The sequence below is a fragment of the Seriola aureovittata genome, chromosome 17 (assembly GCF_021018895.1).
Source record: "Seriola aureovittata isolate HTS-2021-v1 ecotype China chromosome 17, ASM2101889v1, whole genome shotgun sequence".
Lineage (NCBI taxonomy): Eukaryota > Metazoa > Chordata > Actinopteri > Carangiformes > Carangidae > Seriola > Seriola aureovittata.
Window position 1 is genome coordinate 9,607,594 of NC_079380.1, and position 26,774 is coordinate 9,634,367.

Consider the following 26,774-nt stretch of genomic DNA (forward strand, 5'->3'; position numbering starts at 1 on the left):
TTTATGTCTTTTACTATCCTGGGAGTGGTGTGATTATGTAATCATTCTTTGAAGTCTAATTATGTTGATGCTGACCCTTTTACCCGAATAAGTTGTATTCACATTTACAATGAGAAAACTATTCTCATAACTTAAGTCTTCTTTGTGAGTATTTATACCCCGTGAATAGTTCTTCTCAGCACATTTACTATTTGTCTAATCCACGAATTGGACAGACAGCGACTAGGGTTACATATAGGCTGCAGCTAGTTATCTCTGAACGGTCAAGAATGAACTGTTTAAAAAAAACAGGGGAATTACATTCTGACCGCTAGTTCACACTGTTAGTAAAGAGCGCATGTGCATCAGTCATATTTTACATCATCACTTTTAGAATATTGGAGCGAAAAAACAGACAATTAAAATGTAATGGAGCAAGTCAATCTATCTATGCAAAGGAATTCACATACTTTAAATAATTTCGGGATCATTTAGATGGAAAGTTATACCAAACATCTACTTTACCACCATTGGTCTGATGTGATCAGATTAAGGACAGCCCCATATAAGCCAAATGTTCAGTTCTCATTTTGGACTTTAGTTGAATTAATTAGAATATTTCATTTAATAAAAGAGACAAATTTCTCTTAAAATAGAGAGTTAACCTGCATGTAAACCTAGTTGGTCATTACTGACTCTAAGGTAGACTTGGTAAAGTTTTCTAAAGATGACAACTGATTTAGTTGACAGTTTCAAATGATGATGATGATGATGATGATGACGGTAATGCTTTTGAAACTGCTAAGAAACCTTACCTGAAAGTAAGTCCAAAGCTGCTACAGACTGTCCACCCAGACCTGTTAAGTCTAAGGTCACAGAGTCAGAGGAATTTATAGAAAAACACAGTACATGTTTACATTAGTCATTTCTCAGACAAGACAATACTGCTCAAAGCATTTTCTGAGAACATTACAATGCCCTCCTTGTGGGAAAGTTTCCGAACCTAATGCTGTTTGACCCAAATGAGGCTATTGTTTTCATTTCAGCACTTATTACTGTATTTGGATCTGAGGTTAACACACCTTAAAAATAATAACTCTGAAAGTGTATATTTCTGTACTGTGCCAGAATAGAAGACAAACCTCCCCGTGGGTGAATTAAGTACTCTGTTGTTAAACATACATCCAGTGTGACCCAGCAGAGGTCCGTTCATGCTCTCAAACACATGTTGCCCTGAGGTTATCTTACCACAAGTCAATAACAACACACATTTTCTACAAGGCACTTTTTTTCACAACAATAAAAGCAGAGCTGCAAAAAAGTATTATGCAGAAAATGAATAGTTTATGGGTGAAAAGAGGCATAAACATTACCTACCATGAATGTTTACTCAAACCGGTCTGAACAGCCTTCTTTCCTCCCCACAGCTGATGTGAGTGAAGCTTGTTACACCCAGGAGCTATAATGGAACTGTTAAAGATATCAGTGGTTATTTTACATTTTTATATGAACCTAGTATGTACAGAAATTATGTTGCTCGCATATCTTGACTCTGTATTCAAGGTTATGAGTTTTAAATTCCTTCCTGAAAAACAAACAAAAATGTCTGAGTAAATAAGCTTACACACACACACACACACACACACACACACACACGCGCACACGCGCACACACGCACACGCACACACGCACGCTTTGCCAGCCCTACAAGCTACAGTATTTAACTTTAGCTGTGTAGAAAGTCAGTTTTAGAATTGTTGGTTGAAGAGATTGTTTGTCCCTATAAACTCAGAAAAAGCTCCATGACAGTGGGAATGGGGCATGTGTATGGATGACATGTTGTGGGTAAAAAAATTGATAAAACACATTGAATGTTAGTTCAACAGCAGCAGTTTCTGTGTCAAGTTTGTACATTAGAGATAAATTGATTTCTTTGTTCGAGTCTCATGACGAGTGACTGTAAACAAGGACAGTAATAAGGCAGCATAAACTGAGTATGTACCCTTCACAGCTTGTCATTATTCTGCTCATATATTTTGTATTTATTTCATTGATTTGTGTAATTTTATAAAAAAAAAAACACCTAAATTATTTTTATTTTACATTCATTTATTTACATGTTTTCTCAATGAACTACCCTCATGTACAAATAAAATCTGTATTTGTTTCTGCTCTGATTTAAAGTATGGTAAATTATTCCTTTAAATAGGTCTGCTGTGTCTGTTTTTGTACTTTCAAATAAAGCTTCCTCCCCCATCTACAACTGCACAATTACTCAATTAAATATACGCGAGTTAGAGGAGCAAAAAAAAAAAAACATTTTATTTTCAGCGCCAAAACAGGACTAACATTTGTCACAACTATTTTGTACCAAACTGTAAATTAATTTCTGCTTTCCCAGAAAGACAGCTATCATTGGCACAAGAGGGTATCAAAGTTCAACAAACTAGGACTTGCTACATCGTAATTAATGTGCTAAGAAAGCTATATGTCTCCCATGTGACAAACACAGATAACAATTCTGAATGAAAAAAAGTCTTTTTTTTTTTTTTTTTACAGTTTTGTTTTTGTTTCTCCTCTCAGGTACTGTACACATTAAATACATTAATCTTCCCAATCCATAATTCAAACAACAATTTCCTTTTACACAAATAAAACATATTAAAACACCACAATTTACAACAATCAGATTCTGTACATGTTTCATTTCATAATCCCTGGAAGAGGGAATTATAATATGAAGAGTGGTGTGACCACATCAAACACAAAAAGGCTCTGCCAAAAGCATTTGTAATAGTGTAGAGGCTGCAAAAAGACTAATTGTGAATGTCTGCTCACAGCTGTCTAGTTACATTGAATTACACTCCTTAGCATGCTGGGAAAATTAATGAGAATAATACAACTCCCACTTTTATTGGGGACAGGTTTATCCAATTTGTCCATGCTACGGTAGATACAAAGGATTGAGAAGTGCTATAGTCTGCAGTTTGAAGTGCCTGCTCCAAAACTAATGTGTCTTTGAACGGATCCTTCCATTTGTCAGGAAACCATGCAGAGGGATGCTCAGCAAATACTTCAAACAAGCAGATGCGAGACAAGTCCATGAAGTGTCACTCCCAGCCGATGTTGGCTTCACTGCATCCCACCTGGAGTCACATATTAATCATCTCCCCTTTGAAACTGACATGAATCAGAAGAACGCGCTTCAGACGGCCAGAGAGTGAGCATTGACATGATGACAGAAACAAGAGTCAGGATCAGGGACACTGCTGAACATCCAGCAGTTTCACTTAAAGAAAACGCATAGCTCCAGACTTCTGACACAGCGAGGGTGACACATGTCATTTTCCTGTGATTATTACTGCTAAGATGTTGGCATATCGGCTTTCTGTTCACTGAGTCATCAATTTTAAAACTATTACTAATATCATCCTCCTCTTCCTGCTTAAATTACTCATTCAAATAGGACAGAAGTAAGCAGTCCATTTTAAATACTGGGATAATAAAAATTAAACACCTGGATTCAATCCAGCTCTGTGCGATATGCAATACAGCTGTTTCCCCAGGGGGTGAGAGATAGGGGTGGCAAGGACACAAACACCTGGATCTTGCTGGAAAAATGCCTAGAATTCATCATCAGAAGTAATCAGCATGATTTTGTCAGACTTGCGGGAGCTCATGTTGCCTGTGGCCACTTTTCCGTTGGTGCTGGGCTGGACCACCTCCTGTGTGGACTGCTGGGTGTACTGCTGGTAGGCTGGGGAGAAGTTGTGGATGGCATCCTGCACCATGTCTCCAGGGTTTATGGTCTCCTTCAGACCGCTGGAGATACTCTGCATTGGGGGGAGGTTCTCTGCAGAAAACAACACAGGAGCAGGGACAGAGGGAGTTAATGGGTCACACAATAATGCACGTGACTGCGAAGGTGATGTTGTGGCTTTAAAAATCCCGAAAAATCCATCTCTCAATACAAATAAGAGGGAGTGGATGTCAAGGAAACTGCCTGTATTATGTCCTGGCAGCATACTGGTTTCACTACTTGGGTTGAGGTGTATACTGGATAAAATACTAGTGATTATTGTTACTGTCAATTCTGTTTTAAATCAATAAAATGCGTGGTGGTGGGCGGGGCACGAGGCCTGATCCAGTATTTCTCAATGAGGATGTAATCTTAGAGTTTTCCCTTTTTTTTTATGTGAGAAAACCACGTTAATAAATGTTAATAGCAGAGTATTTTTATACAGTTTAAAACATGTCTAGAGATGAAATTTAAGCATTTCTCTATAATATGAAATATTTAGAAGATTTTAGATTTACAATATTTGGAGTTTGGGAAAGAGATACATTTGTAGGCATTATTAATTTGGTGTTTAACACACACTTGAGTCACACTTGATTCAAATGTTGCCAAATCCTGATTGGTGCACATCCTGCCCACTTCAAACTAGTGATAGAAGTCAAATTCAAACAAAAAAGAAAATCAGAAAAAAACAAAACTGTTCAAACTTTGGCAAAAAAAGTTTGTGTGCATGTATGACCCCATCGCTTAGAATAAGAAGATTGTGAGTAAAAGGTTTCCAGAGCCAGTAAAAAATTAATCTATTACAGAAAATTATTTCTTTTGAGCAGCTACTTAATTACTGAGTGCTTCTGTTCTGTAAGAGATCCAAAGCGAGGCATTGTAGCAGCAATATCCAAAAAATAAAAAAAATAAGTAAAAATCACTAAATAGGCATGATTTCTTTCTTTCATCATGACCTTTTCACAGGCTGCAGTTTAGAAATGGACTGAACATAATTCAGTCACAGCCACTGTCTCCATTGATGGTCCCTCAGCACCCAGCTGTGAGCCAGGTTGAATGATTTCCAGAACTGAAATGGTGTCCAAGGCCAAAAAAAAAAAAAAAAAAAAAAAAAAAGAGCCAGCAGACATCCACAGCCTTTTGTTATAGAGTCTCTGGCAGTGCTGTCTGGACTGGACTGGAAGTGGCAAAGAAAAGGGCAAGATGGGGTGGGGGTACAAGGCAGTTAGGCACGGTCTGCTGAGTTTCTCCTTACAGCCTGGTCCACAGGGCTGAAGCAGAGGAATGGTTGCATCCTCTGCAACCACACACATCTGCACCCGAGGGTGGGCGTGCAGCAGCAGTGCTAGAATGTTAAGTTCAATCACCAAAAAAAAAAGAAAAAAGAAAAAAAGAAATGTAATATTCAGCTGCCCAACACTGTGGAGCAACATTATTATTATTATACTTTAACTGGACAGCAAGATGCAATAGATTTCTTCCAGGAGGAATGCCTGATCGTGAAAACCATTAATTTCATGTCATTACTTTCACTGATTTTTATCTTGATTAAAAAAAAAAAATGCTTGAGTGTTCAGTCACTTCCATGACTTCTGCATATTAAGCGGCTCAAGGGGACAGAGGGTTTCCTATAGCAGGAAAAAAATAGATGGCAGAATGATTGATGTCACTGTGGAGGGCTTTTCCTGTCGTCAAAGGGGTGCCACAATTCCTCTTCATCTTCCTCTGCTTTGCTTTAATGGCAACTGTCCTCTGAGCCATATGTAACAATGCATGCCCTCAGGCTGATGGCTGCACCCCCCCACCGACTTCCAACCTGATTTACACACAGCTCATGACAGCACCACATTTAAGTACAAAATTGCAAATATTTCGCTTGCGTATAAGTTAAAATGGAGGGATTTAATGTGTAATCTAACTTTAAAAATTAACCGGCTCTGTCTAAATGGCTGCATACAATTACTGTTACTGCAAACACTTTCAATCCTGTGTCAGCCCTTATTGTGTGGCTGGAGAGGGACAATTAGCCTCTGAAGATGTCAACATATTTTCAAGGCGAGGGCAACAGGTAATGAGCAGTTCAAGCTTTTCTACAGCGCTCACCTGGCACTTCATTTTTTTTCTCCTGGTAGACGGTGCAGGTGAAAGCATATCGCAGGGCGATGGCAGCGAAGAACATTTCGATGCAGATGATAAAGTTCTGCCAGCCCGCTGCCACAGTGCCAGCGCCAACCTCTTGTCCGTCGATGAAGAGCGCGTTGGGGATGACCCCGCAGCGTTCCAGGATGGCGAGGACCATTCCTGCAAAGCGGCAATATTTTCGTCATCAATTTATACTTTTATGTCTTGGCAGCACCGATATAAAAAAATAAAAAAGTAGAGGGTCGGACTTACCTTGCCAGAAGGATAAGAAGATGACAGATTTAATAGTTAGGAATTTGAGCACCGGTTCGTACGGCCTGAGCAGGTCACTTGTTGCGAAGAAGAAGAGGAAGAGAGCGTAGAGGGCCAGGCTGACTGAGAAGTTGTAGATGATTGTGATATACAGGTATCCTCCATTCACGCTGCACAGAAACAGATATATGTGGTAAAGTTACAACCATATGAGATTTTTTTCCATCGGTGATCATATGGCAAAAGTTTTTTTTAACTGTGGAAATCCATTCATGTTTTGACTCCATTTATTACGTTGGGCTGAATGGAGAAGATTGCCAGCTTATATCTGATGATATTCTTAGCCATATTGCATGGACACCTGGAAATCCAGTCTTTTTGTCCTCTTCATAAACAAGCAATTAATAAAGACTATTTGTGCATGTCCTTTATATTTCTGGATGCATCTGATAAAAAGGCAGATTTGTCTATATCTTATTGTCAAGCCTGCTTTTCTGCCCGCTTTGCATTCTGGAGAGCCTCTCTGAGGACTCATCTGTGACTACACTAATTACTCCCATGCAGTATAGAGTGCACGGTTGGATAAAAGCATATAAGTAAACAATCTGTGAATCACCACAGTCTTGCTACAGAGCTTTAAGAAAGACATGAAAAAGACAGTTATTTCTGCCTGCTAATTTTGCTGTTGAAGTATATGGAGAACTGAGCAGGAAGAATGTAACCGTGTCTATCTGTTGATGCGGCGGTAAGAGGGTGACGATATGAAGCTGATTTGAAACTTCTGTCTCAAGCCCTCGTTGAACTCTGTGCTTTTCCTGAGTAGTTCAGAAACAAGTGTTGTCACAGCTGAACCTTTAGTAAGAGATACTGAACTGAGAGGCAGAAGAGCACCTGAGAAGAATTCAGACGGAGTTTACAGACTGCAGGTTTTATGGCTTTCGATTACACACTAAAGACAATTTTATTGAACATATTACCCTCTCCATATTCTATTGAGACCCTTAGTGGATCATCTGAAGCACTGAAATACACTAAAATTAAATTTGTCAGTCTGAAACTTATCTCCAGCCTTTGTATCACTTGACATCCAAAATAAAAGAAATAAATGAAACAATACATCTTGCTTTATAATGCTGTGCTTCACCTAGTGTAACATAAAATAAAAATTAAAGGGCTTCTTATCAGAACACTATCTACATTTTGGAGAAAACTTGAAATATAATTCCTTTAGTTCATATTGCAAAAAACTCCTGAATTAATATTTTCAATACCAACAATGCCCAAGAGGCTGTAATTATGGCGAGGACAGTGATACACCTGGGTCAACATGCAGCAGAGTAAATGCAAAGTTTGAACCCAGAACTTTCAGCTTGAAATAAAACCCCTTTAATTCCAAACATTTTCATCGTGCCTGCTGTGAGGAGGTGATATAATTATCTCCATTTGCAAATTGTTTCCTTATGCATGTAAACAGCAAATGAGCCTGCTGGCAATGGCATGGATGCACAAGATACATGAAGAATGAAATGCAAAGAGAGATGCTGCTCACTTAAAATCTCCATCATGATATTTGCCAAAGGCCTGCAGGATGATGGTGATGACTGCCATGATGGGTTTGACAACGCAGAACTGGAGCGTCGCCTGGAGAACACATTACAATTCAGGATGAGACACCCGAACAAGCAAGGACAACATGGAGGAGGAGGAGGAGAATGAAGGATGAAGAGGGGTGTCAGAATCTCTTTGTACATCTAATTGGATGGAAAAGATCTGCAACTACTCATTGGCAACAAGCAGTCTCCCAGTCCCTTAAACCTAACCAGTGGCCATTTCTCACTCATCTCACTTAAGAACTTCCATTAACATTGGGACCTACCACAATGTTTCGTCATCTCTGTTTTATCTCCACAGCTGCAATTAAAAGGGAATAGTTTGACATTTTGGGAAATATGCTAATTCGCTTCCTGGCAGTGAATTATATCAAACAACTCTCACATCTGTTAGTAAAATATGGCTATAGCCAGCAGCTGGTTAGCTTAGGTTAGCACAAAGATACCAATGGTAACAAAATTCACCTGTCAGCAGCTCCGGAGCTCACTCATTAACATGTTACAAAACTTATTTGTATAAATGACAATTCACTGTTTTACAGGCAGCTATGCACTGCCTCTTACATTGGCAGTTACTTCCTGGAGTCTCCACGGTTACTTGGCAACTGCTCAGAGCCAACAGATAGTCCTGCCAATAATCCCTCATAAAACAGCAACTTGTTGATTTGAAACTTCGTTGTTTGTGCAAATTAAACAAATGAGATGTAGTTGTTAATTAGTGAGCTTTGGAGGTGCTACAGGGTAGCGGTTTCCCTATTTCCCGTCTTCATGCTAAGTATTGGTAAAAAAAAAAAAAAAAAAAAAAGCAAATGGTCGTATTTGCTACCGTTTATTGACTTAAAATACAGAACTTAAAAAAGGTCATCAAACAAAAAAAAAAAAGAGTGCATTCTGTTCTAAAGCCATCTGTTCTGTCCAAATACTGAGAAATAACTCATCTGACACTGATGTCTTAATGCTGATGTGGATGGGGACTGGCTGGGACAACAGAGGAAGCTGCAGCAGTGATGGGAATGTTTGACTTGATGAGCCAGAGGGAGGCTTTTGTAGAATGGCCGGAGCCCGAGGTGGGCTTTGCAGAATGACATCAATAATCATTTATTTAACTGATTTACTTTGAAGCTTTTAGTCCTGACAGTCTTTGGTTACTCTATGCCTGTTCTAGTGCCAGCTTGTCACTGTGAATATCCTCAAAGCAAATAATTTAGCATGATACTTCCTGACACGCTTGATATTCAAAACACAATGCACGTTCAGAATGCCGGTGGATTAAAAGTTAACTGTGGTTTGCTGCCTGAAATTAATTCACAGTCGGTAACTGCAGAGAGAAATGAACTTTAATACTAAGCTACATGGGAGTGTCGGTGTACACTGCATGACACGAGTGTAAGATAAGATAAGAGCATATGTTAGTTCTATATTATTGAGATATTACAAGCTGGTGCATCAAAGGGTTATCTAGATTCATGACACTGAACTTTATTTCTTTTCTTTTAATTAGCAGTTTGACTACGTTTTCCATTATAATGTTTCATTGAGAATTCAGAGATCGAAATGACCTGAAGCATTTTCTTTCTGTTTTCATTTTTACCACTTCAGAGTTCACTGCAATACTTCACTGGTGGCCACAATCGACAAGACTGATTTTTAAATTTCTCCTGAGTCCCAATTAACAGCAACACCCCTCAGCTTTGTGTATTACAAAAAACAGAGCTCCAAAGCTGATCTATCCGAATTGATTATTCCCTTTAACAATGAATCTACGTATCGGACCACAAGGCCAATGTTTTTATTGTCCTGTTGCCACACATTCCTCTCCCAACATCTGTGCTGCTGTTCACTCTTGCATCTTTAACATCTGCAAGAAAACTGTCAGAGGCCCTTTTGATAAAAAACTTTACCCAATAACAGTATGTTTTATATCAACTGCTTGTGTATTCTTATTGATGTTCTTCACTTTAAGGAAAAAAACAAAGAACAAAGGTAACACAGCAATAATAAAAACATATTTTATTGTTGGGTAAGTTGCTATAGGTTTTACCTCATTGTAGTCACAGGTAAGACTATTGTTGCATATGGATGTTGACAGCATTTATGTGGTTATGGTGATTCACAGAGGTGCACTTTTAAATGGGAGGAGCTCAAGTGATTGGCCACTCAACTTCACCTGCTGATTCTGTACTCCTCCTACTGATAATAATAATAATAATAATAATAATAATAATAATATAATGTATGTACAGCATATGACAAAAATGTATGTGTACCAATGATATGGTCTCGACTTGTGTCCAGTTTCAGGAAAATAATGCCATAATGTGACCTACAATATGATGATGACTTAAAACTGTCATGTCAATGTCAAAAAACAGTTTAGGATGCAAGAGCTCATCCTCTAACCTTATCTCAGAGGACCACCATAACTCTAAGCTGCTTTTCCATATCAGTGATTCATTTGTTAACCCCTCTTCTAATCACACACTAAAACTTCCCCAAAATGTACGAAGAATTTTAATGTCTTTTACCCTGCAAAAAAAAAAAAAAAATGGATCAAGGCCTTTCAGATCTTGTATATTTTCACCTCAGTCCAGGATGAGACTTTTCCTCATCTGAAGTCGGCTATCATCGAGAGCACACTGTTGTTTTTTTAACTACAAGCCACATGGCCATGTGATCGATATCATGGAGAGCTTCAGTAATCAAGTTAGAATGAATTAATATGTACAACAGCAGTTAATCATTATTCCAAATCCAGTTAGTCCCTCGCTTCGTGGGAGTTGACCTGCAAAACAGCAGTTAATAACTTCTGAAGCGTTCGATGTATTGATTTCTGAAACTTTGTTCTATGAATGACAATGAGGACGAGATTTTAATTCTAAGCTGTAGCTCTAGGCCTCAACCCAACAAACTACAAAGAAACTGATGGGAGTTTTAGAGCAATGCTCTTTTGAAAATTTGCTGTGCTGATCTTCAGTTGACCTCTCATGGAGAATTATTCTTTAACTCAGTCTTCCAGAAACAACATCAGAGAAAACTTGCAAGGTTTTCCTTTTAAAACATTTCACGTAGGGTTCTTGTCAAGTCATACTGAGTGTTTATCATTTGCCACTTATAAAATAAAAAAAAAATGTTCATTTCACCATTTATTTTGTTTTGAAGACATAACTCTCAGTTCCAATTTTCATCAGCGTTAGACTGGGAGCTCATGCAGCATCCCAGGACACTGGAAGAGAGCTCAGCACTGACAGCTCATATCATCTCTCTGTGTATATTATCAAGCTGCTTTCACCTGGCCTCAATTGCTTTTGTTTTCCTTTTTTTAACCAGTGGATGTTATCCTCTGAAAAGCACACAGCCAATTGTTACAGCTGTCATTTTTAAGCAGCCTGGAGACCTGGACAGAATGGTAATTTACAGCTGTGTTGAGAGTGTTGTTTTTCTTTTTTTGTCTGTTTGATGTATTCTTGTTTTCAATGTGTGTAAATTTATTTTAGTGGTCGAAAAGAGAATCTCCAGAGCACAGATAAGGGGATGATTGAAGCTCACCTGTTTGCAGAATCTTAAAAAGCCGATGGAGTAGCTCATACCGACGAGGCAGCAGGTTCCATACAGACAACTTGACCTGCGGAGTCCACAAAAAACAAAGTGTTTATCACATCAACACTGACACAGCAGATGTTAAGCATCAGAGAACAGAAACCATTAAACGGAAACATATATACAACTGCCGCCATGCAATAAAAAAAACATGCTTGCTTAAAATATTCAGTTTTTGTTGACATTAGAGTTGATGCGATTAGTTGAGTAATTGTAAATGGACAGAAAATTAATTGGAAACTATTTTCATAATAACAGGTTTTGGACTGTTGGTTGGACAAAACAACTAATCGATTGATCGAGAAAACAATTGGCAGATTAAACCATATCCCAATCATGTACAGTGAGAGACAAGCTGCTTACACCATACTGTGAACAGTTACTTAAAATTCCTGATGTACATACAATAAACTTCATTTTCATTCATTTGTAACTGGGAATACCGATCTTTGAAGCATTAATGCAAAACATAAATGTTGCTGTTATGTAACATGTCGAACAGTGTAAGTAGAGTATGTCAAGGTGTCATGTGAGACAGTGGATTTAAAGGCTTTCTGGAAGAGGAAATGGCCTGGGGCTAAAACAACAGCATCACAACAAAGTGGACACATTTACAATATGTCACAGCTCTTCCTTAGTGCTATTACTCCAAGTCAGCGGTGATGTCTTTAAAAGGCAGTTTAGGGGATGAAATAAATTAGCTGGTGTGAAAGACTTTGCTCTGCTGTAGGAGTGAACCTGGAGGCAGCAGCAGAGAGGATGATTAGGACTACACTCAGCCTAAATAACATCTCCCAATCAGTCTGATGCTGCTACACAGTACCTTCAGCCTAATCACCCTGAGGTGCTACTCCAGTTTTTTTTAACAATTTCACTACTATCCAAATGTATACATCTATAATTGTTTTGTCTGTGTTTTTTTCATCTTTTTACCCAATACTGATAGGTCAACATCAAACGCAACCAAGACACCTGAAAAATGAGAGCATGGACTTCTAGTCAAAATAAATTTGAGAAACAAATTGAGATTTGCCTACAGAATGAATCTAGTCTAAATCTTCATTGTTCTCTGCCTTGATTCCTACAAAACAAACTTGATCTACTTTATTTATGGGAACCTGAAATTAAATTCAATCTAGTATATAGGCACATTATTAATTAAAATGTTGTGCTGATGTTGCTAACATGATAGAAGGCAGACTGTGAGCATGGTAATGGTGTACATTAAGTATGTGATATAACTCATTGCACATGTTGCTAATTAAAACATACTCAACTTGAACATTGACAAGTATGAAGTGCATCTTTATTTCAGTCAAGACTAGGTCTTGTGTGAGATGCTCTCTGGAGCTTGTAGAATTTAAAATTATTCATAGTTCTCACTGAATCAAGAAAGAAAACATTCATTGTCTATGGAAATCCTAAAGGACGTGTAAGAGCTACGCACTGCAGTGAACTACTCTAAAAACAAGATGTAGGATTTATACCTCGTCTCCCCCGGCTGGTGTTAAGCAATGCCATCGTTTATCAGGACTCAACATTAGTGTCTCCACTGTCTTAAGAAGCTGGCAAAGAGCTGCTGCCCTGTGGCTGCGTCAGCCATAAAACACAGCCTATCGAGGTTGGTCAAAAGCTCTGAGATAAAGGATAACTGTCATGGATTAATACTGCAGTTGTTTATTGCCAGCACTTTCATTGTGGTGTTCAAAGTAAATGCTAATTCAAGGTCAGCAAGATGCACCTTGCACCTTTTTGTGTTTTGTATATATGAAGCCTGAACTATACCAAGGTTGGCTCCATTACTTCTGAGTCAAGCAAAATTACAAGTTTAAAAATCTTGTGTATGCCGGAGAGTGCACGCAGGACATAATAAGAACACTCACTGTATGGGCTTCCCTCGAATCTCGGACATGATTGCACTCTCTCCTCCCAGATACTCAAAGGACAAGCTCAGGAAATTGTAAATGACAAACGCTGTAACACAAAGAGAAGAGTTACTTCTTTTTTCACCCAGTATCAAACATGTTAATTGGCATGATTTTGACTGCAGAATAATTCCTCATCACCTTCAAGTATAACTTCATTTGAAAGGTCAAATCATTTCAGGGGAGAACACGCCCACATGATAAAAAATAATTAGTCCTACATTTTGGAACAATAAATGTTTCAGTCCTTACAATAAGAAGCTTCCAAGGGTTCTGTGTCTTGGAAATCCCTTCCTAATCCTTTGTTGCTATTTAAGGAGGGATTAAGTGAAGCTAATGCAGATGGTGTCCAGTCAAGAGAAGGTTCATTATGTTTTAGCCGTGGCCGCTGGTGGTGTTCCAGTCTCACTGCTTCCTGATGCGCTTCACTATCAATCACCCACAAAATTGGCCTGCAAACTGGAAACTAATCTCATGAATAATGTATTTCCTACTTTTTCCCTTTCCCAAATTACTTGTAATCCATTTTGCATATGATTCACCTTTGCCACTGGTGAAGTGCTGTAGTCTTAAAACTTCGATACATAATTTGGTTACACTGTATAAAGGAAAATTAAACCACCATCATAATATCTGAATATAGTAAATCACTGTAGAATTACTGAGACCAAATGATAAAAAAGAAATGTTTAAAATAAACGATCCTACCTAAAAAGCACACTGTCGGCTTTTTTCCCCCTAATTAGCAAACATTATGAGTCAAGGCGTAAAAAAGTGATGCTCCTACAATTACACCTATTAGAAATGCAACACCTCAAACAATGAGGTGACTGGTGTGAAAAACGAGTTTGGTGAGTTCCTCTTATTCTCTTTCCTGGCAGTAGTCTAAAATAAGAGGGCAGCAGAAACACTACAGCTGGCCAGGGAGGAAGTCATCAGGAAGAGAATTTAAATGGAGTGAGCTTGTGACATTTACCTTCATAACAGTCTCGAACGGAGTCAAAGTACACATAGTACTGGTCGTTGCTGATGAAGAGCAGGCTGAGCCAAGAGTCAAAGGCATAGACTGGCACGATAAACAGGATGCGGATGATGTAGCGCTGCTCATTGGGGACAGAGTAGGATCGAAGGTGTGTGTAGATCTACAATGAAAAAAAAAAAAACACCTATGAAAAAAACATTGGGAAACAAGAGAGCATCCTGATGGGCTTTTTTACAGATTCATGGAGCAGGGTTGTGAATTAAACACATTTCTGCTGATGATGTATGAGATCAAAATAAAACCTGATATGCTGTTACCTGCATGTGAAAATCCATTCACATGTACTTTCTATAGGCATTGCCACAGAAAACAGGCCGTGCTCTCTAAAATAGCTCACAAAACCATAGTTTTCATGAGTAAGACAACTTGACTCATGCTACAACTAAATGACTATTTACATTATCGATTCATCTGCAAATCATTATGAAATTTGACCTTTTACTATATTCAGCCGTTCCGAACCCAAAGACATTTAATTTATACTGATATAAAACAAAGAAAGGCAGCAAATACTCAATTTTGAGAAGCTGTAACCAGAGAATGTGCCTCGTTTTTCATTTTAAAAAATAACGAATAGAACAAATGACTATTAAATTAGTCAAACAATGTTCTACCTATCCCCTAATACTTTCAGCTAAACACTTGACAGTCTGTATTTTTGGGTATTTCTAAAAAAGGTGTGTATTACTATGCTAATTATTAAACTTTGAGATTGAACAGTAGTGATTACAGTCCATTAAGCATCCTTTGTAAAAGAAGGAAAAATATCAGCAATAAGTTAGCTGTATAGCACTGACATTGAAGCGATACAAACTTAAAGGGTGTGATCAATGTGGAATGTCAGCCTCCTGAGGGCTGAGAACAAACAATCAAGTATGTTTTTATCTGGATGGTATTATTTATGGCTACAGTCTAACCTTGCACTGACTGCTCCGTCTGTGTAAAGATCTGTCACTATGAAATGCGGCAGCGACAGCGGGGCCATCTAAAGTAAAGAGAACACCCATCGCCCATTTTAATGACCTCCCAGAACATTCCTGCTTAAACCAGTGACCAGCCATATTGTACAGCTCTAACTTCACATACAGATGCAGGCAATAAGATCAGTAAATAAACTTTATTTTCAGCGAGCTAATTAAAGGTCTCAGCCTTTAGTTTTTAAACACACACACAGAAACGACATGCCCCCATGTGGCCTCCATAAAGATCATGTGGTGCAGCTGACAACATTTAGGGGAGTACACACAGCATACGGCAAAAATCTGATTATCATTCATTTCATTGACCTTTAGTTTTTAGACCGATATAAAAAAAATTTACACCCAGGGGCCACATCTTGATGATGAATTAATGTTTTGAAATCCCTACTGCAATGTATGATTTGCCACTGACGCAAGGACTGGCTTATCCATAATGATCTCAAGCAAATATGTTTTCAGCTGAGTGAGTAAAGTACAGTTGTCTCCCTTGGTGCTCTCAGGTAATACAAAAAAAGCTATTGCAACATGGAGCTGCCACAACCCAGCAACATGTCTGATCCAACAGTGTTGGATGGAAATATATCAATACCGGTTAACATTAACAAACGTTACTGCCAATTTAATCTGTCAACAAATAAATAAATTCTTATCTGATACTGGAAGGATCTCTTCAACTAAATAATTGGCGGATTTAATTGAAAAATCAGTCGAATCGTTTCTCCAGTATTACTGTCCCTCTGCAGATGAATGCAGTTGTGCAGAAAGAGCTCTGAAAATGAAGTGCTCATTAAAGACCAAAGCTTACTGGGGAACATTATTGCGATGCCAGAGATGAGGAAGTTTTCAAGTAATGACGGATAGCTCATATGTCTGTGAAGATTCTCAGTTATCCAGGTCATGGTATTTGTAAGTGCTATATGAAGGCAACTGGACCTGCTTGAGGTTGCTGAAGACGTTGCACCTCTCCTCTCATCGCAAAACATCTTCAAGAACCCCAAGCAAGTCCAGTTGCCTTCGTGTGGCACTTAGAAAGACCGATGACTCATTCTTCATAAAAAGACCATTAAAAAAAATGACTAATCAACTAAGTTTCTCAGTTGTTCAAAATGCTTATTACCCATTAGGCAACTAATTGTCGGTGAGGGGGCAATCCAAGTAATCACACCAAGCTCAAGCCAGTTTTGACTAATAACTAGAACTCTCTAAAGAGACAAAGAAACAAAAACAATTAGAATTAATATTCATACAATAAAAAAAGCCACCTGATTATTAGAGCTGAAATGATTGGTCAATTAATTGATTATTATACTGATAGTAAATTAATCAGGAAATACTTTAATAACTAATTGATCACCAAGAGGTTTTTAAAGCAGAAATGGTAAACATTCTCTGATTCCAATTTCTAAAATGTGAGGATTTGCTGCTTTTCTTGGTCTTGTGTGATCGTGAATTGTATATTTTAGACTATTGGCTGGGTAAAACAAGAAATATGAAGTCATCACCTTGGGCTTTAGGAAACTGTGATGGGAATTTTTCACATTTTTTGACATTTTATAGACTAAAAAAGAATCTGCAGATACATTGATAATGAAAATATTCATTAGTTGCAGCCTTGATGTCAACTTTACCTGGGACAAATACTTAGCTAGCGAATCCTGAGCACTTGCTCTACATACAAGTAGCCAAGGTCTTGCAAAGAAGAGCAAGGAATAATAAAGGCAGATCATAATTGTTCTTTTAATCATACATTTATTTAAAACAAAGATGGCTACTCTATGGACTACACTTGTGTTTGTGACAAAAATTTTACAAACATCCATTTGGCAGAGGAAGCTAAATGTTAGTGCTACTCAACATCCAGAGACTGACTCTAATCAACACATGCAGCTTGATTAAATGCCCATTAGAGGCTGCACATTAAAGCATGATTACTGTGAGGGTGGGGGAATGATGTATATGGCCATCTCTACATGTGAAGTGAAGCATGCTGTAGACTGATGTCCTTCATTTGCCTGAAAACACTTTGTCCTTCCTGAATCCATAACTCTGACCTGACAGTTGCATGCTGAATTAGAATGGCAGTCAGTAGAGCTCATACTTCCGCCAAGGCCAAACAAGCAATCCTACACATATCCAAACTGTGCAAAGTCAAAGATCTCAACATCATTAATATGTCTGACTTTTCAACTTCACAATGCATACATTACTTCCTGAGAAATCTCGTAATGTTAAGGAAAGTGATAAAAATGTAATAAGTTCTTCCCTGGCCTGTGCCCCATCCCTTGAGCAACTTTGATGCAAATCATTTCAGTACTTTTTGCATAATCCTGATGACAAACAAACCAAACAAACCACTAAACAGACAGGAGTGAAGACATAACCTCCCTGGTGGAGGTAATAATGGCTTCAAGTACATTTCTGGGTTAGGGTTAGCTGCTGCTATTTCTGCCTCTGCCTATTACTACCTAACAGTAGAGTTAGAGGCAGAGGAATCCCACTTTTGAGAACATAAAAAAAACCTAAAACATAAGTGATTGCACATATTGTAACTAAATGAGAGTGACATGTGCAAAACATGACGCAGCCATACTGTAGGAGATAAGTCCAGTCTGCTCCTCCTAATCCCAAATGCTTCAAGTTGCAAAGGGACCAATAAGCCCTCTGAGAAAAATGAGCCTCCAGTCCGCAAAGCACTGGCGACTTTACAGCAAAGAGGATCTGAGGTCATTGTCTATCTGTGTTTAGTATTCAGAATGTGAGTTTCAGAGTCTATAGCAATCCTCTGGAACCAAGTCAGATGAAACACCACCAGCATCGCAACAATAACCCTGCAGACCATTTCATTCTGTGTGACAGAAAAGGACGCCTGTTGCAAACCTGCTCCTTTCTCCCTGTGGTACACTTGCTGTTTATTTGTTCAATTAAAATGTCTTGCTGCCAAGTGTTTGGCCAAACACGTAATATATTAAAAAGATAGAAACCAATTTGCTGGATGTTGAGTCACAAATCCCTAAACAAGGATTGTTTTTTGGATCACAGGATGCAACAGGTTGATGCTTTGTGAGGAGGTTACAAAGCTATCCAAATAACGACTCTTTAACTAATTACACCACATAGCAGATACAGCTATGAGCATATGTGTGTTAACATAAACAGGATACAGGCATATGGCTGCCAGCCTGAGGATGTTGGGATAGATGCATGTTCAGTACAAAGGTTATAAAATCATCGACTAAAACTGGGAGCCATTACAGCTGCAGAACATTAAAACCACAGCAAACAGGAAAATAACACCCTCATCCTTTATAATGCTGTAAAATGTTATCTCAATATCAATTGATTTCCCTGCTGATAATACACTGCACCCTACTGCATTCTCTGCAAATGATAAAACCATAATGATAAGCTATCATCTGCGCACAGTGGGTTACTCACCCACACATGAGGGAACGCTCATTTACAACAGCGATGAAATGGATTCTGGGTAAAGGTGGCCTGTGTTGAGCCATTTATTCTTCTTAACCATCCTTTTTCCCTTTCCACACAAAGAGCGCTCGCTGTCTATTGTCCTTTAATCAGCTAAAGGCTTTTCATCTATTTTAATCTGATAGCCTCCGTCAACGATTAAGTAAGCAAAACATTCCCACAATGCATTAGGGCAGTGCAAGTACAAAGCAGAAAAAATAATACCTGCCGGCAAAGAAAGAAATACTTTATGACTAGATAAGACAGAGTGGAGGAGTGAGTATGGAAATATCTGAGACAAGACACTGAACTAACTGCACTGTGCTGTAAGGTAATATGGATAGAAGAATTTGTTTCTGTCCTCTAGCAAGGGAGGTGCTATCTGTCAGTCCGCAGCCGTCTCTGATTACACATTTACATCTCAATGTGCGAAACACTTTGTGGCTGTATTGCTCACTGGTGCTATGAGATGCAGTGATTTGGGTTTCTTCAGGCATAACATTTTTAAAAATAAGACTTCTGTGAAATGGCAAACTCACCTGGTGGCACGTTATGAGCAAGGCGGACCAGACGAATATCCCTGAAAGGGCCTGAGCAGCCAGTGTGTTTAAAAACATCTGGTTCTCTATGATTGAGCCATTACTGGTTCGAATAATGGTCATATTGGAGATGTGTGACGTCTCTGGGAGAAGTGGTGCAGGCAGGTGGACAATAGAATTATTTTCATCTGATGGATCCATGTCTTCCAAAGAAATGTTCATCTGAAACGGAAAGAAAATACAAAAAGTCAGTGTAGGGCTCACAGGTGAAATGTAAGGACACCTCCCCTGTGAGTTTAACTGAATGCTCCCCAGTGATTTCAGGCTGCCTGCTGAGCCAAAGCAAAACCTAAATTTTAATGTTATAATTAGAAATATTCAATTAGAAAAGACAACACTATGTGGCAGACTTCACTACAAGTGGCGTTCAAATGACCTTAGCCTTGATATGCGCATTCTTTACCGACAACAAACGGCTCACCTTGTCCCGGGGAGGGTGGAAGCTGCTTTATCCCGTACAGATGGCACCGTACACAAACAGTCCAGGATAGTCACAAGCCAACGTTACAGGATAAACATCGAGAGGAAAATCTCCTTACAGAATAGTTAACCGTGGACATTTGCTGCCATTTACTCACGGCCCGACGACTTCATCAACGACGGATTCAGTAGACTATACTTCCTTGTTTAAGACAAGTACCTCACCGAGGTCGAAGTCCACACAGTCGACGAGTTAAAACTTGCACAAAACCACTAACAAAAAAATACTCAGAGAGAGAAATACTGCAGTAATCTGTGGCGTTTACTCTGGGGAACTAGAAAAAGTCAACAAGTCATCAACTTTCAGTGTAAACGACGGAGATTTGTTTCTAACCTTGCGCAGTGAGTCAGAGGAGCTGGATAAACAGGTTAGGAACAGGTGAAAGGACCACGTGACCACAGCTCGACGTATGTCGTCATTACGTTGCCTACTTGACAGTAATTTATATTTTTATTTGGACTTATCGACTAAGGGAGTCCTATGTCGTCATGGTCGGACTAAAATCTTGAGGGGCCCTGGGGCAAGTAATTGTTGTTTTGGGCCCCTGTTGACCCCCCTATACATGGCAGTTACATTCTTTCCTCAGGCATCCAGAAACCAACCAGAACTTTAGAGCTGAAATGATGGTTTATTAATTGATTAGACAATAGACAAAAAATTAATTGGCAGCAATTTCATGAGTGATTAGTAACTGAAGTCTTTTTTTTTTTTTTTTACAAATAAAATGGTAAAGAAAAAAATCACCTGTTCAAGCTGCAATTAACTAGTCTCTCAGTTTTCTGTGAGTTAAGTCAACACCTTTGCTTCTTGGAAAAAACAAAAAATTAAAATATATCAACTTGGGCTTCAGGGAATATCAACAGTTTTTGGCCTTTGATACACTCAACTGATCATCAAACAATATAATTATCAGATGTAGTAATGATATCATATAATTGTTGGATGTAACCTTACAGTACTTAAATGGTGAAACAATACAACCTTGCCCAAGGTTTTCTGTTAATTAAAGCCATTTAATAAAACATGACTCAACAACAAATGAGAAATGAAACTAAATACATAATAAACAATGTATATTACAACAAATAAGGTCTTATGACTACAATGTCACACAGGGTCCCTCACAAGATGGAGGACGGGGGACCCATCAGAGCTGACTTTGTAACAAATTGATCAATTTATGTAGACCTAAATGATATATAGTGAGTTTGGTAGTCCGATAGTTCCCCGCTTTGCCCAATTGGTAATCCAGCCTACAAACAAATCATGTTTTACAACACAGTCACAAATTAGACATAAGCTTTACAAAGAAAACGGGGATATGTGTGCACATTATACTGTATTTATTTGAGCTGAATCAACTGACAGGAAATAATCAGCTACAATTTTGACAGTAATGTTTTAAGTATTTATTTTTAAGCAAAAACCTCGAAACATCCAGTGTTTCCAACAAAATGAGGATCTCTGTTGGTTATTTTGGGGGTTTGGACTATTGGTCCAAAACAATACATTTGATAATGATATAAACATTTATCACTATTTTCTGACATTTTATAGACCAAACACTTTAACATCAAAAAACAATCAGACTGATAATGTAAAGAAATGTTAGTTGCAGCCCTGATGTCAAAGCTTCAGTAGCTAAATGAATAAGTGAGACACAAACTCTACATCTTTAAATTCAGTAAGAAAACAAATATTTCAAATGAGTCATACATATTACATTTTATTGATTACATCTTATAAAATTACAAAGTTCAGAGGATAACATATAGATCAATATTCCACACAAATAGTCCAAGTCTTATAATGTGGATATGTAGACTACTGTTGACCTCATGATCTGCAGTATAACACTGCTAACACAGGATGTACTGCTTTGAAATGTGCTGAGTCTAAAGGTCTGCTTAACTGCATTGTAGCCGGTGTAATAGAGTTATAATTGATAAATGAAGCAAAGACCTCAGCGTGATTATAAAAGGCCTGGCCCAGTTTTCCAGTTTGATGGGGATATTTGTGATACGTAAAATGTTTATCCAGTGCTACGCCCAAACTATCCTTCACCAGGGTGGGGATGATTGCACTGCATTTGTTTCAAAGACAGAAAATGGAATACTTTAAGAAGTGACCTGTTTTATTTCTAAATCCGCCTCATGACACAATTAAGAATATTTGCATTCTAAAGTACAAAAATAATAACCGTATAAAGAAACCAAAACTGTAAGGTTGATATATATTTCATACAGTGATGAAAATTTAACTATTGGCCATCATTTTGCAAACCATAACTTAATCTTTGCACAATCATCAGTTTGTGAGAGCACAATGGTGTGCAGAAAACTCACGCTTAAAACCAGACTGTTATTTAGGAAAGAGAAAAATCCTTTAAGTTTAGAAAGACACAAGAAAAAGAAGTGAAATTGGGGGAATCCAGAAGGCTTTGTGTCCATTTTGTTGACTTCCTACCAGACTTTACAGCTTTTGATGATCTCTTTCATTTGTTTTACTGAATCTATGGAAGAATCCTTTAGCGCCAGTCCCAGCAAGACAGGCCTGTTGCCGGCTTCTTGCGACACAAATGTCGCCAGGTTTTTGGCACAGACATGCGTCAGTGGCTGAAAATAGAAACACAAGGCAGGCGTTAGATTATTACATACACAAATGCTGCTATGTAACATGTTTGCATCAAAAGAAAACTGAAAATGACTTCTACAGAGCTTTGAAAATGTGCAAAGGCTGGACTGTGAAACCTCACAGATGAAATGAAAAAAAAACACCTGCAGCACTTTTCTCACGTACACCCCGATTGCTTTATTCTTTGTTTGATATCATGTACAAGTGAGTTAAAGAGCATAGCAAATAATTTTTCCGTCTCTTCTGACACCACAGGTTTTTACATGTATCATCTCCAGAAATAAAGACTGCTGCCACTGCATGTGTGGTAAATAGTTATAACTTGCCTTTGCTGCCATAGAGCATTATTGATTGGGTTGTATTCCACGCACATCAATAGAAATGTGATACATTTTTGCGAAGTTCTCCCAAAAACGACAACATCTGCACATCTTACAATATGCCTTTCTAATTTAATGAATCCAATGATGTGGTTGTGGCAGGTTATCTGGCTTTTGTGTAATCCAGGAAACTATAGATGAAGACTCGGCTGTTGACACATTACAAACTACATTAAATAACAGTATTCAATCATGGTCACATACTTAACAAGGCAGTGTAAGTATTGCCTTTTTTAAAAATATTTAAATCAACTGAGTGAAAAAAACTCAAAAAGACTATGTTTTGTCAACTGCACACGCACACTGTTTTAATCAATTTCTCTATTAATGATCCTTACCAGCACTCTATGGCTGTTTGAAAATGACATGCTCATGCAGAGATTAAATTGGTTTCCTTGTGTAAATTGTTAAAGGCCTGCAGACGTCTAATTTCTCCCAACCTACCAGAGCAGGTCAGAACCAATCTCATCTGCCCTTTCACAGCATGAAATGAGTTACCCTATGTTGCACCAAGTCTGACTGATATCCTGTGAACAAGTCTGTATCACACTGATACAATATTTATCGCAACAATTTCGTCCAGCGTACCTCGTCTTTGCCCAGCAGCACTTTGGTGGAGAACGTTGGGGTGCTGATATCATTAGATCTGGAGTCAGGTGTGACAGATATCAATGTCCCAATTTTGCCAAACTGAGTGAGAACTACGAATATGTAATTGGTGAACTCTGTACAGACGACCTGTGTTGATACTCCATTGACATCTTTCTCTGTCTGTTTTGACCTGATGATGGGCTCAGGAGAAGACATTTTGATAATCTTTGGGAAAAAGACAAAAAAACAAAACAGGAAATGGCACATGAATATTAATCATTCAAAAGATACCACTCAGACATATTTCCTGTTTCAGAATGTTGAAATTATGGCACTACAAAAAAGGTATTACATTTATTTAATACCAATCATGATTTCCTAAACCCCTGCTGGGTAACCTCATTAGATTGCTTGTTCTGTAAAACCAGTGGCACAAAACCTGAAGATATGACATTTACTATTAGATAAGACAAAGAAAAAGTGCAAAATCTCACAATCACAAAGATGGAATTAGATAACATTTGGCTTTTTCTTTCATGAAAAATGACTTTAATATTAAACCTGTATCCAAATAGTTGCATATTAATTTTCTAGTTGACAGACTCATTTATTTGGTGGTGGTTATAATCAAAGACACCATTACACAATACAAATATTACATAAATGCAAATGAAAAACTCTCCAGTCAGCTAACTTTGTTGTGTTGCGTTCTTGTGATTTAGATTAATTTTTAATAAATTTTACATGTTAAAATAAAGCTCATATATTGATTAACTGATTGGTCCATCGAAAGAAGATTAAAAGGCAAAAAATGTTTTTCAAATGTGAAATTTTGCTGCTTTTGTGTGTCTGACATTACCATTGTTTAAAACTGAATAGCTATGCATAAGGGTTGGACTACTGGCAAAAACGAAACACTGTAAGTGAGGCATGAATTTGGACATTATAATATCAGTCACCTGCAAAGTATCTTTACAAAAACGACACACGATTTATACAAGTTACACTGTCACTTCCAGTCTCTGTTACAGCACATAGTTAGCGGCTAAGTAAAGATTGCTAACGGCAGAAGTATGTGATAATTGTGTCCTCACTAAAATATACATTCCACCACCTACAGAGGGATTTTAAGTTTGATTATTTCTCTGTCTTCTCCATCGGGCTAGTGAAAGAGAAGCTCCGCAGAATTCATGCACGGCTGTGAGACAGTACTGAGATGCGGAGGCTAACGTTAGCTACACAGCTACCGTTAGCTCTTAATAACAACGAACACTCTTTTTCGGCGTATGTGTGAAATAAAAGGTCCTTACCCCGTGGCTTCGTCTGTTCACGTTGCAAACTTGTTTCTACACTAAATCGCTTCACTTTCAGCAACTTCTGTGTCGCTCTGTCATTCAACGTCCACCATGAAAACAAACCGAAACAAACGTGCCTCGTTTTGAGGAGCCTGCATCCAGCGACCTCTGCGTGATGTCGTAATCTGACGTCACCCCGGTTAGTTGGTTCAACGTAAAACTAAAAAAGGAAAATATAATAAATTTAGATGAATTACAATACATACAAAGACATTATGAGTTTTGTGTCGGCAAATGTGGCACAAAAATATGTGTTGAAAATTATTAGCTGGTAGGTCACTTGAATATTTCTAGGTTTATGCAAAGTAAAATGGGACATCTTTCACATCATTTACTCTGGCTGCAGGAAGAACATCAGGAATATAATCCAAATTTTTAATAACAAAGCAGTAATGGAAATTATGTAAAGTTACTCAAATACTGTGCTTAAGTAGCCTACAAGTTTGAGGTATCAAAATTGAGGTATTATGCCACTTTATAACCTACTTCTACTCCAATACAATTCAGAGAAAAATAGTGTATGTTTTACTCCACTAAATACATTTGAAAGCTACTTTTCAGATTCAAATTTACACAAAAACATATGATAAACTTTTAAAATACAACCCACTGTTCATGCCAGTGATTAACATCTGCTTTAGCTTGTGACCTCTTTAAAAAAGCAGTGTGTAGTTGGGGCCCCTTGTTACATTTCAGATGAGTTGTTAGCAGTTCCACCAAAGAGACTTTTGCTGTTTTCTGTAGTAGGTTATTTCATGCAGGACTTTTACTTGTAAGGGATCACTTTTACCTTTCTTTTTGGTACTTTACTTAAGTAATGGATCTAAATACTGCTTCCTTCACTGGTCCAAAGTAATGTCTAATGTTAAAAGAAAACTGGGAATATGGGTTAAAAGTTTTAGGATGCTGAGTGAGTCATTTTCATTCAGTTCTAATGTTTGATAAAATCATGACAGAATCTACCTTGTCCACTTTATACTTATTGGCCTCGAAAGTCATAGGAACAGCTATTAACATTAATATTTACATGATGGTCTATATTGAAAGCCATGGAAAAAATCTGAAAAGTTGCATTAGAGAGGGTAAAACCTATCATGAGGGTCTTAAGTAAGGTTCGGGTTAGAAAAACAGTGAAAAGGAAATCCTTTAGGAGAGATTTGTACTTGGTATTTTTTCATAATTAAGTATTTTTGCTCTTTGTGTACTTCCCTGCAGGTTCACCACAAATATGCTGTGAATAAGAGAAATTTGGTAGATTTTTTTTTTGTTTTTGCCTGAGGTTTGCAGCAGACTTGAAGATAAAAGACTTAATAGATAAAGAGCACATTGTGTTTCTCTTTGTTTTTCTCACAGATAGTTATCAAGGTTCCTGCATTGTTCACAATGCATGATTATAGCCTACGTAAGCTGCATCAATTCGCACCCAGAAATGACTGTTGCGAATTGAGGATGATTTAACTGAACTTTAATGAAGTATTATCAAGAGTGAATTTCTTTATGTTTAAAAACAAGCTGATCCTCTGACCTGGTACATTTCACATCAGTGTTAGGTAACAGGAACAGTTCTCCCACAGCAAGAAGCCATGGAAGCAAGATGTTTTTAATTAACTGTCATTGGAGCCTTCATTTTAGGAGGAGATATAATCTTACTTATTTTTTATTTATTTTTTTTAGCAGAGAGTTTTATTAAATAGTGGCACTAGGCGGAAACCTTTAGTTTATTTTGACGGATGTAACTATCCGAGGCACAAAAGGAGGAAATACTGTATATAGTAGACATTTTAATGTACTTGACTTCTTCTATATAGTGGTACAAAGACTTACTTAACAATGGATGTAGAATGGATGTGGAAGCATAAATAGTTCATGAATTGTTCAATTTTATGCACGTGTTATGAAAAACCAACAGAAGAACAGGGTCAAGCAGTGGTACTAACCTG

General features: G+C 37.9%; 2 protein-coding genes across 2 annotated transcripts; both read right to left on the minus strand.

Moving 5' to 3' along the window:
• Positions 1–2,067: 2,067 nt before the first annotated feature.
• Positions 2,068–20,257, minus strand: tmem184a (transmembrane protein 184a). The gene is made up of 9 exons (XM_056401027.1): positions 19,815–20,257; positions 19,334–19,555; positions 14,284–14,449; positions 13,266–13,356; positions 11,332–11,407; positions 7,725–7,816; positions 6,176–6,345; positions 5,885–6,082; positions 2,068–3,832 (listed from the first exon to the last, which is right to left on the minus strand). The coding sequence occupies exons 2-9, from the start codon at positions 19,553–19,555 to the stop codon at positions 3,603–3,605; spliced, it is 1,245 nt and encodes a 414-aa protein (XP_056257002.1). The 5' UTR covers positions 19,815–20,257; the 3' UTR covers positions 2,068–3,602.
• A 1,011-nt stretch (positions 20,258–21,268) lies between these two features.
• Positions 21,269–24,948, minus strand: psmg3 (proteasome (prosome, macropain) assembly chaperone 3). Its single transcript, XM_056402632.1, has 3 exons — positions 24,790–24,948; positions 23,477–23,704; positions 21,269–22,489 (listed from the first exon to the last, which is right to left on the minus strand). The coding sequence occupies exons 2-3, from the start codon at positions 23,693–23,695 to the stop codon at positions 22,337–22,339; spliced, it is 372 nt and encodes a 123-aa protein (XP_056258607.1). The 5' UTR covers positions 23,696–23,704; positions 24,790–24,948; the 3' UTR covers positions 21,269–22,336.
• Between the last annotated feature and the right edge of the window lie 1,826 nt (positions 24,949–26,774).

Excerpts from the sequence above, each read along its gene's own strand:
- tmem184a (XM_056401027.1), bottom strand. The coding sequence starts at position 19,555 with ATGAACATTTCTTTGGAAGACATGGATCCATCAGATGAAAATAATTCT. Across the intron at positions 11,408-13,265 it reads ATTCGAGGGAAGCCCATACA|GTCAAGTTGTCTGTATGGAA; the intron begins GTGAGTGTTCTT and ends TGGACTCCGCAG. Across the intron at positions 3,833-5,884 it reads GAAAAAAAATGAAGTGCCAG|AGAACCTCCCCCCAATGCAG; the intron begins GTGAGCGCTGTA and ends TGTTTTCTGCAG.
- psmg3 (XM_056402632.1), bottom strand. The coding sequence starts at position 23,695 with ATGTCTTCTCCTGAGCCCATCATCAGGTCAAAACAGACAGAGAAAGAT. Across the intron at positions 22,490-23,476 it reads TGCTGCTGGGCAAAGACGAG|CCACTGACGCATGTCTGTGC; the intron begins GTACGCTGGACG and ends TTCTATTTTCAG.